A 12,684-nucleotide genomic window follows, 5' to 3' on the forward strand; every position below is an offset into this window, starting at 1 on the left:
TTCAAAGCTAAAAAGGGATGAAAACTGCTAAAGATCACCACAGTGAGACAATTCCAAACATTAAAGGAAACTAAAAACAGCTACATAAGGAAAAGAAGTGAAAATACTGGGACACCCAAAGCGTTTGTTTATTTCGCCCACACTCATTTATTTGAATGTAACTATTGGAATCAGTTCTGACGCAGGGTCACCACCCTGAAACATTAACTCTTTCTCTCCACAAATGCTGCCTGACCTGCTGAGATTTCCAGCATGTTCTGTTTTATTTCAGATTTCCAGCACCCACAGTATTTGGCTTTTGATTTATTTGGGGTGAGATTGGCCCACACCAGTTGTATGAAACGGGTCTTGGAGAATGGGCTGCCTGTTTTACACTGCACCCCATTCTCTTCTCCAATTAAATCACCAGAAAATAAAACGGGGCGCGGTGTAAAACGGGCTGCCCATTCGCTATTGGCCCACACCAGGAGTTTCACCCTCCAATTTCACCCACCCCCCAGGTTTGTAAGCCGATTAATGAGAGAATGTAAAGCTCCTCCTGCAGGGGGCGACATTGTAAAGCCACTGTGTTGATCACAGCATGAAGTTCAGCTTTGAATATCCTGCATGTGTTTGGATTAAGCATTTGTCCCAATAACAGCTAATCTCAGCCAGGCTGTGCTCTGATGGGTGTAATGCAGATTATCTGGTCACACAGCAATTCTGGACATTTGCAAGTGAAATCAGTTACTCAAGGGGATTCCCATTCTGCAATGACATGGAGGAGCTATCAGCTTCCCCAGTCACACTGTGCAGGAACACACCGCCCATTGAGACGATGCCACAGTGTCAGAGTCTCTGTCACACTCTCTGCATTCAATTGGACATCAGCTGTCATCATCATAGGCGATCCCTCGCTGTAGTGCAAAATGGGCAACAGTTTAATCATTTCATCGCACCCTCACTGACTCATTGAGCTCAATGGAAAGGAAATGTGATGGCGTGTAAAACGGACCGCTGATTCACCATTGTCCATTTTGCACCAAAACAGATTTCTACACATTCACTGCCCCAAATCTGGTGATTCAAGCTTTGCAGTTGATCAGATGGAGCTAATTTAATGGCATTATGTCCACTGCCAATGATGAGAATCAAAGTGATACCCCTATTAATATTCATCAACTCATTCTGACCCTCCTAACCCATCACTTGTACAGCTAGTGTCAGCAATCAATCAGAATTTCCAATCAATAATGGTCTGATTCATTGTTGGATGTACTCGGGATGGAGTGGGTTAGACCGACATGAATCTTCCATCTCGTGGATTCAGGTTCAATCTCGGCTAAAAAGGTAGAAGCAGTGGCAGAACCAGAGGATGTGGGCCCCAATACAAACATAGATTTAAAAATCACAGAACGACAGGGAAAAGTGCAGCCGGCCAGGGAAGATCCCACGCAGCCGCTCCTTGAGTGAGGGGGTCCGGGGGGCCGGAGGGAGTTTGGGGTCTGGGGGAGCCGGGACCAGTGTGAGGGAGGGTTTAAGGGGTGGTGGGTTACCGTGGGGTCCGGGAGCGGAGCTGAGCCGGGAGCAGACGACGGGACGATGGTGCTCCAGGCTCGGGCTCTGTACGATTTCCAGAGCGAGAATGTGGGCGAGATCTCGGTACGGGAGGACGAGGTGCTAACCATGTACAGCGAGCACGACATTGAGGGCTGGCTGGAGGGGGCCAACAGCCGCGGCCAGAGGGGCCTCTTCCCGGTCTCATACGTGCAGATCCTGCGGGCCGGGAGCGGGGGTCACGCTGCGCCCAGTGTCGGTGTCGGTGTCGCCGAGCCTCCCGCTATGCCAACGTGCCGACCGGCGGCTAATACAGCCCGGCACCGCCTCAGCCTCAGCAGCCTTCCCCCTGCCGGCCTTCCCCACCGCCAGCACCTTCTGCCCCCCGCGTCTCGCCCAAACGGGCGGCGGCGGCCTCGGGGGACTGGTCCTGGTGGGACTGCAGCACCAGGCGTCGGGCAGTTGGCGATGATGACGACCGGGACAATAACTCGACGGTGGGGGACGAGCCGCTGTCCGGGGGCGGCGAGAGCAGGGGAGGGCGGTGGATTTCGACGGGATGGGCCGTTATCGAGTGAGCATGGGGGCGAAGTTCCCCGCCATCTCGATGCCCCACATCCCCGAGAAGCAAGCCACTGGCCATTTCGAGGAGGACTTCATTTCCAAGCGGAAGAAAGGGCTGACCCTGTGGATGAACCACATGACGAGCCACCTGGTGCTGGCCCACTGCGACATCGTCCAGCACTTCCTCACCTGCAACGACCAGAAGGTTTGGAAGCAGGACAAGGGGAAAGCTAAGAACAACATGGGGGGGGGCAACTTCTTCCTGACACTCAGCACCTCACAGAGCCCCCTCGACCTGCAGGAGGTGGACAGCAGGGTCGACGGGTTCAATACTTTCACCAAGGGGATGGACGAGAGCGTTTTCCAGCTGAGCCACACCGCCAGTGAGTTTGTGAGGAAGCAGGTGATGGGCTCCCCTTCAGGCGAGGGTCCCAATGCCACGGCATTGGCTGCATTGGTATTGTTAGGCCACTGGGTTGAAGCTTTTTCCTGAGTGTTGGCTGCAATGGTCAGTTCAAAATTAGTGTGAACACCATCAACCCAACTCTCACAGCTTAAACCTGCTCTTGGTCAACGTTAGTGACAATCTCCACTCAAACTTAAATACCCATCAATAAAACATTGTCCTGCTGGGTGTCGAGGAAATTTCTAAGTTAAAGTAACTCAAGCGGAGATTTCAGAGTCTTGCTTCAAGAGATTCTTTTAATATGTACAGGCGAGATATCTCGGAGAGCTGCTTGGTCCTTACCAAGGCAATACTCTGAAATTCTATAGAAACTTGTTCCATCTTTATACAGAAAAAAAGGAATTTTATCTCTACAATTGACACCTACATTATTCAGGAACATTACCAATTCTAAACAGGGCACAAAGGTCAGTTTACACAGCCCAACAGTATCTTGTCACGTCATTATTCAATCTTTTCGAGGGTCAGCAAGATCATCACTAAAAGCCCCTCTTATCAGAGAAATCAGTTTGTCCAGGCAATGGGGGTATCTTAACATATACAAATACCAGATGTACAGCTTTCATGTTATCTGTTCTTTTCTAACAAAGAAGAGACATCAAGTATTTTCTGGCCTTGCAGGATTCTGCAGTCTCAGCACAGAATTAAACTTACTAAAAGGAAGAGAGAAATTTAACCCCTTCCTATATCGTGAACTAAAGTTCTTCCACACTGGGACTGCCAATCAGAATTTTGGGCACAAATTGCTTGTGATTTCCCATCAGACAACACACCTTCTGTAATGCACACCCTAATTGCCAATAGAAACTCCCAGCGGGTGAAGCTCATTCTTGGGTACTGAAGACGAACGTCTACGCCAGGATTTAGGGCGTGTGAAAAAAACATCATACTTGTGCAGTCAGGGCAACCTTCTGATTTTAGGCAACATAGCGCGGCTCGACACTGTAGCTAACCCATGCTGTACCTGCCCTGGGAGTGTTTAATGGGACAGTGTAGATAGATCTTTACTCTGTATCTAACCCGTGCTGTACCTACCCTGGGAGTGTTTGATGGGACGGTGTACATAAGAACATAAGAAACAGGAGCAGGAGTAGTCCATACGGCCCCTCAAGCCTGCTCCGCCATGGCTGATCTGATCATGGACTCAGATCCACTTCCCTGCCCGTTCCCCATAACCGCTTATCCCCTTATCATTTATTTCTGCCTTAAATTTATTCAATGTCCCAGCTTCCACAGCTATCTGCGGCAGCGAATTCCACAGATTTATAACCCTCTGAGAGAAGAAATTTCTCCTCATCTCTGTTTTAAATGGACAGCCCCTTATTCTAAGATCATGCCTTCTTGTTCGAGTCTCCCCCATCAGTGGAAACATCCTCTCTGCATCCACCTTGTCAAGCCCCCTCATAATCTTATACATTTCAATAAGATCACCTCTCATTCTTCTGAAGTCCAATGAGTAGAGGCCCAATCTACTCAACCTTTCCTCATAAGTCAACCTCCTCACTCCCGGAATCAACCTAGTGAACCTTCTCTGAACTGCCTCCAAAGCAAGTATATCCTTTCGTAAATATGGAAACCAAAACTGCACGCAGTATTCCAGGTGTGGCCTCACCAATACCCTGTAAAGCTGTAGCAAGACTTCCCTGCTTTTATACTCCATCCCCTTTGTAATAAAGGCCAAGATTCCATTAGCCTTCCTGATCACTTGCTGTACCTGCGTACTAACCTTTTGTATTTCATGAACAAGTACCCCCAAGTCCCGCTGGACTGAAACACTTTGCAATCTTTCTCCATTTAAATATTAACTTGCTCTTTTATTTGTCTGCCAAAGTGCATGACCTCACACTTTCCAACATTATACTCCATCAGCCAAATTTTTGCCTACTCACTTAGCCTGTCGATATACATTAATGATTTAGATGGAGGAATTGAGTGTAATATCTCCAAGTTTGCAGATTACATTAAGCTGTGAGCTGTGAGGAGTACGCTAAGAGACTGCAGAGTGACTTGGACAGGTTAGGCGAGTGGGGAAATGCATGGCAGATGCAGTATAATGTGGATAAATGTGAGGTTATCCATTTTAGGGGCAAAAACACGAAGGCAGAATATTATCTGAATAGCGGCAGATTAGGAAAAGGGGAGGTGCAATGAGACCTGGGTGTCATGGTACATCAGTCATTGAAAGTTGGCATGCAGGTACAGCAGGCGGTGAAGGCGGCAAATGGTATGCTGGCCTTCATAGCGAGGGGATTTGAGTATAGGAGCAGGGAGGTCTTACTGAGGTTGTACAGGGCCTTGATGAGGCCTCACCTGGAATATTGTGTTCAGTTTTGGTCTCCTAATCCGAGGAAGGATGTTCTTACTATTGAGGGAGTGTAGCGAAGGTTCACCAGACTGATTCCCGGGATGGCAGGACTAACATATGAGGAGAGACTGGATCAACTGGGATCACTGGAGTTTAGAAGGATGAGAGGGGATCTCATAGAAACATATAAAATTCTGACGGGACTGGACAGGTTAGATGCAGGAAGAATGTTCCCGATGTTGGGGAAGTCCAGAACCAGGAGACACAGTTTAAGGATAAGGGGTAAGCCATGTAGGACTGAGATGAGGAGAAACTTCTTCACTGAGAGAGTTGTTAACCTGTGGAATTCCCTACCGCAGAGAGTTGTTGATGCCAGTTCATTGGATATATTCAAGGGGGAGTTAAATATGGCCCTTACGGCTAAAGGGATCAAGGAGTATGGTGAGAAAGCAGGAAAGGGGTACTGAGGTGAATGATCAGCTATGATCTTATTGAATGGTGGTGCAGGCTCGAAGGGCCGAATGGACTATTCCTGTACCTATTTTCTATGATTCTATATTTCTATCTTTTGCAGATTTTTTGTGTCCTTCTCACACATTGCTTTTCCTTCCATCTTTGTATCATCAGCAAACTTGGCTACATTACACTCAGTCCTTTCTTCCAAATTGTTAATATAGATTGTAAATAGAGGGAGCTTTACTCTGTATCTAACCCGTGCTGTTCCTGCCCTGGGAGTGTTTGATGGGACAGTTTAGTGGGAGTTTTACTCTGTATCTAACCCATGCTGTTCCTGCCCTGGGAGTGTTTCATGGGACAGTGTTGAGGGAGCTTTACTCTGTATCTAACCCGTGCTGTATCTGCCCTGGAGTGTTTGATGGGGCAGTGTCGAGGGAGCTTTACTCTGTATCTAACCCATGCTGTACCTGCCCTGGGTGTTCCAAATGGGACAGTGTAGAGGAAGATTTACTTTGTATCTAACCCGTGCTGTACTTGCCCTGGGAGTGTTTGATGGGACAGCGTAGAGGGAGCTTTACTCTGCATCTAACCATGCTCTACCTGCCTTGGAGTGTTTGATTGGGCAGTGTAGAGGGAGCTTTACTCTGTATCTAACCCGGTGCTGTACCTGCCTTGCAGTGTTTGATAGGATGGTGTAGATGGAGCTTTACTCTGTATTTAACCCGTGCTCTACCTGCCCTGGGACTGTTTGATAGGGCAGTGTAGGGGGAATCTGATTGTTGGTGGACCATGTGTGTGACGTCAATAGCAGATGCTGAGGGTGAAGCAATTCTTTCTCAAATAAAGCAAGCTCAAGGCTCATTCGGTGAAATTCAGATCAGGCTTGCATTTCACCTGGAAACAGCTGAGGAGTGATATCTCAGTTTGTGATTGGCTTATTAACCCTCAGCCACATGTCAATTACAGTGTGATACTTCAGTAAAGTGAGTGAGATAGAAACTTAACTTCAGAGAGAAACTGACTTCAAACTAAGAGGAGCTGGCAGTGGGTGCAGACTGATCACACTTGGGAGACTTGAGAGGATCAGAATGGAAGCTGGGCGTTACTTTACTGTGTTCACACTGGTTTTAATACACGGAGCCTGTGCTGAGAAATGTGAGTTATTAAATAGTAACATTTTATATAGATTCTAAATATTATTAACAATCCCTAAAGTCAGTGTGGTATTATTAAACTGAGTTAAATTATATTAATAATCCTGATCTCACTGGGGTCGGTGTGGTGTTATTACAGGCTGTGAGTTATTATATTATATTATATTATATTAATAATCCTGATCTCACTGGGCTCAGTGTGGTGTTATTACAGAGAGTGCAGACTGTGAGGTATTATATTATATTATATTATATTAATAATCCTGATCTCACTGGGCTCGGTGTGGTTTAATTACAGGGAGTGCAGGCTGTGAGTTATATTATATTATATTATATTAATAATCCTGATCTCACTGGGGTCAGTGTGGTGTTATTACAGGGAGTGCAGACTGTGAGTTATTATATTATATTATATTATATTAATAATCCTGATCTCACTGGGCTCGGTGTGATTTTATTACAGGGATTGCAGATTGTGAGTTATTTTATTATATTATATTATATTAATAATCCTGATCTCACTGGGGTTGGTGTGGTGTTATTACAGGGAGCGCAGATTGTGAGTTATATTATATTATATTAATAATCCTGATCTCACTGGGCTCGTTGTGGTTTAATTACAGGGAGTGCAGGCTGTGAGTTATATTATATTATATTATATTAATAACCCTGATCTCACTGGGCTCGGTGTGATTTTATTACAGGGAGTGCAGATTGTGAGTTATTATATTATATTATATTATATTATATTTTATTATATTAATAATCCTGATCTCACTGGGGTTGGTGTGGTGTTATTACAGGGAGTGCAGACTGTGAGTTATTATATTATATTATATTATATTATATTATATTAATAATCCTGAGCTCACTGGGCTCAGTGTGGTGTTATTACAGGGAGTGCAGACTGTGAGTTATTATATTATATTATATTAATAATCCTGAGCTCACTGGGCTCGGTGTGATTTTATTACAGGGAGTGCAGACTGTGAGTTATTATATTATATTATATTAATAATCCGGATCTCACTGGGGTTGGTGTGGTTATTACAGGGAGTGCAGAGTGTGAGTTATTATATTATATTATATTAATAATCCTGATCTCACTTGGCACAGTGTGGTGTTATTACAGGGAGTGCAGACTGTGAGTTATTATTATATTATATTAATAATCTGGATCTCACTGGGCTCGGTGTGATTTTATTACAGGGAGCGCGGACTGTGAGTTATTATATTATATTATATTATATTAATAATCCTGATCTCACTGGGGTTGGTGTGGTGTTATTACAGGGAGTGCAGACTGTGAGTTATTATATTATATCACATTAATAATCCTGATCTCACTGGGGTTAGTGTGGTGTTATTACAGGGAGCGCAAACTGTGAGTTATTATATTATATTATATTAATAATCCTGAGCTCACTGGGCTCGGTGTGATTTTATTACAGGGAGTGCAGACTGTGATTTATTATATTATATTATATGAATAATCCTGATCTCATTTGGCACAGTGTGGTTTTATTTCAGGGAGTGCAGGCTGTGAGTTATTATTATATTATATTAATAATCCTGATCTCACTGGGGTTGGTGTGGTGTTATTACAGGGAGTGCAGACTGTGAGTTATTATATTATATCATATTAATAATCCTGATCTCACTGGGGTTAGTGTGGTGTTATTACAGGGAGCGCAAACTGTGAGTTATTATATTATATTATATTAATAATCCTGAGCTCACTGGGCTCGGTGTGATTTTATTACAGGGAGTGCAGACTGTGATTTATATTATATTATATGAATAATCCTGATCTCATTTGGCACAGTGTGGTTTTATTTCAGGGAGTGCAGGCTGTGAGTTATTATTATATTATATTAATAATCCTGATCTCACTGGGGTTGGTGTGGTGTTATTACAGGGAGTGCAGACTGTGAGTTATTATTATATTATATTAATCATCCTGATCTCACTGGGCTCAGTGTGGTTTTATTACAGGGAGTGCAGACTGTGAGTTATTATATTATATTAATAATCCTGATCTCACTGGGGTTGGTGTGGTGTTATTACACAGATTGCAGGATTTGAGATATTGGGGTAGAGTTTACACTTTGAGCGCCTTTTACATCGGAAAACATCCCAAGGTGCTTTACTGGAGCATAAAATGATAAAATGTAACACCGAGCCAAAGAGGGTGACCAAATACTTGGTTAAAGAATTGGTTTTAAGGAGTTACTTAAAGGAGGAGAAAGAGGTGGGAAGCTTCAGTGAGGTAATTCCAGAGCTTAGGATCTAGGCAGCTGAAGGCATTTCTCCCAATACAAAAGCAAAATACTGTGGATGCTGGAATCTGAAATAAAAACAGAAAATGCTGAAAATACTCAGCAGGTCAGGCAGCATCTGTGGAGAGAGAAACTGAGTTAATGTTTCAGGTCAATGACCCTTCGTCAGAACTGGAAAATGTTAACAGGTTTAACAGATTTTAAACAAGTGTAGGGGCAAGGAAAGGGGGAGGGCAGGAAAGAACAAAAGGGAAGGTCAGTGAGAGGGTGGCAGGCAGGAGAGATTAAATGACAAAAGGTATGGTTGTACAAAGCAAAAGGAGATGGTAATGGGACAACTGTACTGATAGATCGCTGGGGATCCCGGAGGTAATGCTGCGGGGGCAGGAAGAGAACCATTGCAGGTGATTCTCTGGCTACGACAAATAGATAAGAATGGAACCAGGCGAGGGCAGTCCCACCCAGCTGGACGACAGGAGAGACATTGGAGGAGGATCATGTAGTCAACCGTGTCAAAGGCTGTAGACAGGTTGAGAAGAATGAGGAAGAAATAGTTTAGCACAACACAGTCACAGAGGATGTCATTTCTGACTTTAATAAGGGCCGTTTCAGTGCTGTGGCAGGGACGGAAACCTAATTGGAAAAGGCTCGGGTGTATTATTTAAGAGGAATTGCTGACAGCATATTTGAAATAAAGGTGGACAGTACCTGAGAAGAGAGAACTGTTAACAATGTCAGCTAACATGGGAGCTGGGAAGGGAAGTTGGGTGGTCAGCAGTATAGTGGGAATAGGGTCGGGGAAGCAGGAAGTGGGTCTCATTAACAGGATGAGCTCGGAGAGAGCATGAGGAGAGATCGAGAGAACCTGGAGAGAGATGTGAATTCAGGGCTGGGTCAGGAGGGAACCTTGGGAAAGTTTAGCCCAGTGGGCGAGGGGGAGGGAGGAAGGGAAGAGGCAAAGGCAGCTGAATGGATGGTCTCAGTTTTAGTGACCAAAAAGTCCATGAGCTCCTCGCATTTGTTGGGAATGACGGTGGAGATGGGACTTGGGAAATGGGATTATGGGACTCGGGAGGGAGGGTGAGGAGCGGAGATCAGGGCTCTGGGGGGGGGGGGAGGGTGATCAGGGTTCGGGGGGGTGGGGGGAGTCGGGAGATCACGGTTTGGAGGGAGGGGCGCGGGAGTCGAGAGATCAGAGGTCGGGGGGTGGGGTGGGGTGATCAGGGTTCGGGGGAGGGGGAGAAGTCGGGAGATCATGGTTCAGGGTGAGGGGGGGAGGGGAGATCACGGTTCGGGGGGAGGGAGGGGAGATCACGGTTCGGGGGGTGAGATCAGGGTACGGTGAGGGGGGGGGAAGTCAGGAGGTCAGGGTTCGGAGGGGGAAGTCGGGAGATTAGGTTTGGGGGGGGTGGGGGAGATCAGGGTTCGGGGGTGGGGGGGGGAGATCAGGGTTTGGGGGTGGGGGGGGAGATCAGGGTTTGGGGTGGGGGAGGGGAGGAGGAGATCAGAGTTCGAGGGGGGAGATCAGGGTTCGGGGGTTGGAGTTGGGAGATCAGGGTTTTGGGAGGAGTTGTGAGATCAGGGTTCTGGGGGGTTTTGGAGTGGGGGGGGGGGGGAGTTGGGAGATCAGGGTTCCTGAGGGGGGGGGAGGGAAGTCGGGAGTTGGGAGATCAGGGTTCCTGGTGGGGGGGGCGGGAGGAGTCTGGAGATCAGGGTTCCTGGGGGGGGGGGGGGGGCGCGGAGTTGGGAGGTCAGGGTTCGGGGGGGGGAGTTGGGAGGTCAGGGTTCGGGGAGGGTTCAGGGTGGGGATGGGGGGAGATGGGAGTTCAGGGTTCGATGGGGGGGTGGGAGATGGGACATCAGGGTTCGGAGTGGGGTGTGGGTGTGGGGAGATGGGAGATCAGGGTTTGGTGAGGGGGGGGGGGGGAGTTGGGAGATCAGGGTTCGGGGGTGGAGTTGGGAGATCAGGGTTCCTGGAGGGGGGGGCGGGGGGGAGTCGGGAGTCGGGAGATCAGGGTTCCTGGGGGTGGAGGGAGGAGTCAGGTGATCAGGGTTCCTGGGGGGGGGAGGCGGAGTTGGGAGGTCAAGGTTCGGGGGGGGGAGTTGGGAGGTCAGGGTTTGGGGGGGGTGAGTTGGGAGGTCAGGGTTCTGGGTGGGGGGGGAGATGGGAGTTCAGGGTTCGATCGGGGGGTCGGAGACCGGACATCAGGATTCGGGGTGGGGTGTGGGGAGACGGGAGATCAGGGTTTGGTGGGGGTGGAGTTGGGAAGTCAGGGTACAGGGAGGGTTCGGGGTGGGGGGGGGGGACGGGACATCAGGGTTCGGGGGTTTTGGGAGATTGGGGCTTGGGAGTTGGGACTCAGGAGATTGGGACTCGCGGGGAGGGGGAGGGAGTTTGGGAAAAGCGTTCAGCTTTCCTCCAGAATCACTCGTCCTGCAAAGCCGGGAGCAGCAGGTGCAGTATGTTGGTTGGGAGTGGTACTGAGAGAGGAGGAACCAGTAAAGGTGTGAGTTAAAGCTGAGAACATCACTGTGGGTAAATAGTGAGATTGTTTCCACTGGTGGGCGAATGGGGAACAAGGGGACGGAGTCTAACTGCTCGCGGGGAGCTGCATGCCCCGATGTCACTGAGCGGCTGCAGGGCATTCTGGGAGGAGAGGGTGAACAGCCAGAGGTCGTGGTCCATATCGGTACCAATGACATAGGTAGAAAGAGGGATGAGGTCCTGCAGGCAGAGTTTAGGGAGCTAGGAGAGAGATTAAAGAGCAGGACCTCAAAGGTAGTAATCTCCGGATTACTCCCAGTGCCACGTACTACTGAGTATAGAAATAGGAGGATAGAGCAGATAAATGAATGGTGCAGGAGGGAGGGCTTTAGATTCCTGAGGCATTGGGACAGTTTCTGAGGGAGGTGGGACCTGTACAAGCCGGACGGGTTGTACCTCAACAGAGCCAGGATCAATATCCTCGCAGGGGAGTTTGCTACTGCTGTTGGGGAGGGTTTAAACTAACTTGGCAGGTGGATAGGAACCTGAGAATAGATTCAGTAGTTAGGGGAGTAAAGCTGGAATTGGAAAGCAAAAATATAGAAAGTGAATTTGAAGGACAGATGAAATAAGGGCTCGAAAGTAGTCAAGGAGGAAGTCTGGCTGTACTAACTGGTATATACTTCAATGCAAGCAGTATAGCAAATAAAGCAGATGAGCTGAGAGCACAGGGAGACATTTGGGAGTGCGATATTACAGCTACTACAGAGACATGGCTAAAAGAGGGGCAGGTACGGCAGCTCAACATTCCTGGTTACAGGATCTTCAGATGGGATAGAGAGGGGGGTAAAAAGGGAGGGGAGGTCACGGTATTGATTAAAGAAACTATTACAGCTGTGAAAAGGGATGATATGTTAGAGGGATCATCAAACGAGGCCATATGGGTCAAACTGAAAAACAAAAAAGGGGCGATCACACCATAGACCCCCAAACAGTGAGAGGGAGATAGAAGAGCAGATATGTTGGCAAATTTCTGACAAGTGCAAAAACTATAGGGCAGTAATAGTAGGGAGTTTCAACTATCCTAATATTAACTGGGACAAAATTAGTGTGAAGGGTATAGGGGGTGCGGAATTCCTAAAATGCATTCAAGAGAACTTTTTTTAGCCAGTATGTAGCAAGCCCAACATGGGAGGGGAGGGTTCTGGACTTAGTTTTAGGGAATGAAGCTGGGCAGGTGGAAGGGGTATCAGTGGGAGATCATTTAGGTACTAGTGATCACAATTCAGTTAGACTTAAGCTAGTTATGGAAAAGGACAATGATAGACCAGGAATAAAAGTTCTCAATTGGGGAAAAGCCAACTTTGCTAAGCTGAGAGGTAACTTGGCCATAGTGGACTGGAAACAGCTACTTGATGGTAACTCAGTGTCAGAGCAGT

The 12,684-nt window shown here is 47.3% G+C and overlaps 1 protein-coding gene across 1 annotated transcript in view; it reads left to right on the plus strand.

The window, feature by feature from the left end:
• Positions 1–6,333: 6,333 nt before the first annotated feature.
• The window catches only part of LOC139229870 (H-2 class II histocompatibility antigen, A-U alpha chain-like), a 61,884-nt gene continuing 55,533 nt past the window's right edge, over positions 6,334–12,684 (plus strand). Inside the window, exon 1 of the mRNA XM_070861504.1 lies at positions 6,334–6,482. Within this exon, the coding sequence (XP_070717605.1) occupies positions 6,416–6,482 (67 nt within the window). The 5' untranslated portion in view covers positions 6,334–6,415. The remainder of the gene's footprint in view (positions 6,483–12,684) is intronic.

Source organism: Pristiophorus japonicus, chromosome 19 (genome assembly GCF_044704955.1).
Source record: "Pristiophorus japonicus isolate sPriJap1 chromosome 19, sPriJap1.hap1, whole genome shotgun sequence".
Taxonomy (NCBI): domain Eukaryota; kingdom Metazoa; phylum Chordata; class Chondrichthyes; family Pristiophoridae; genus Pristiophorus; species Pristiophorus japonicus.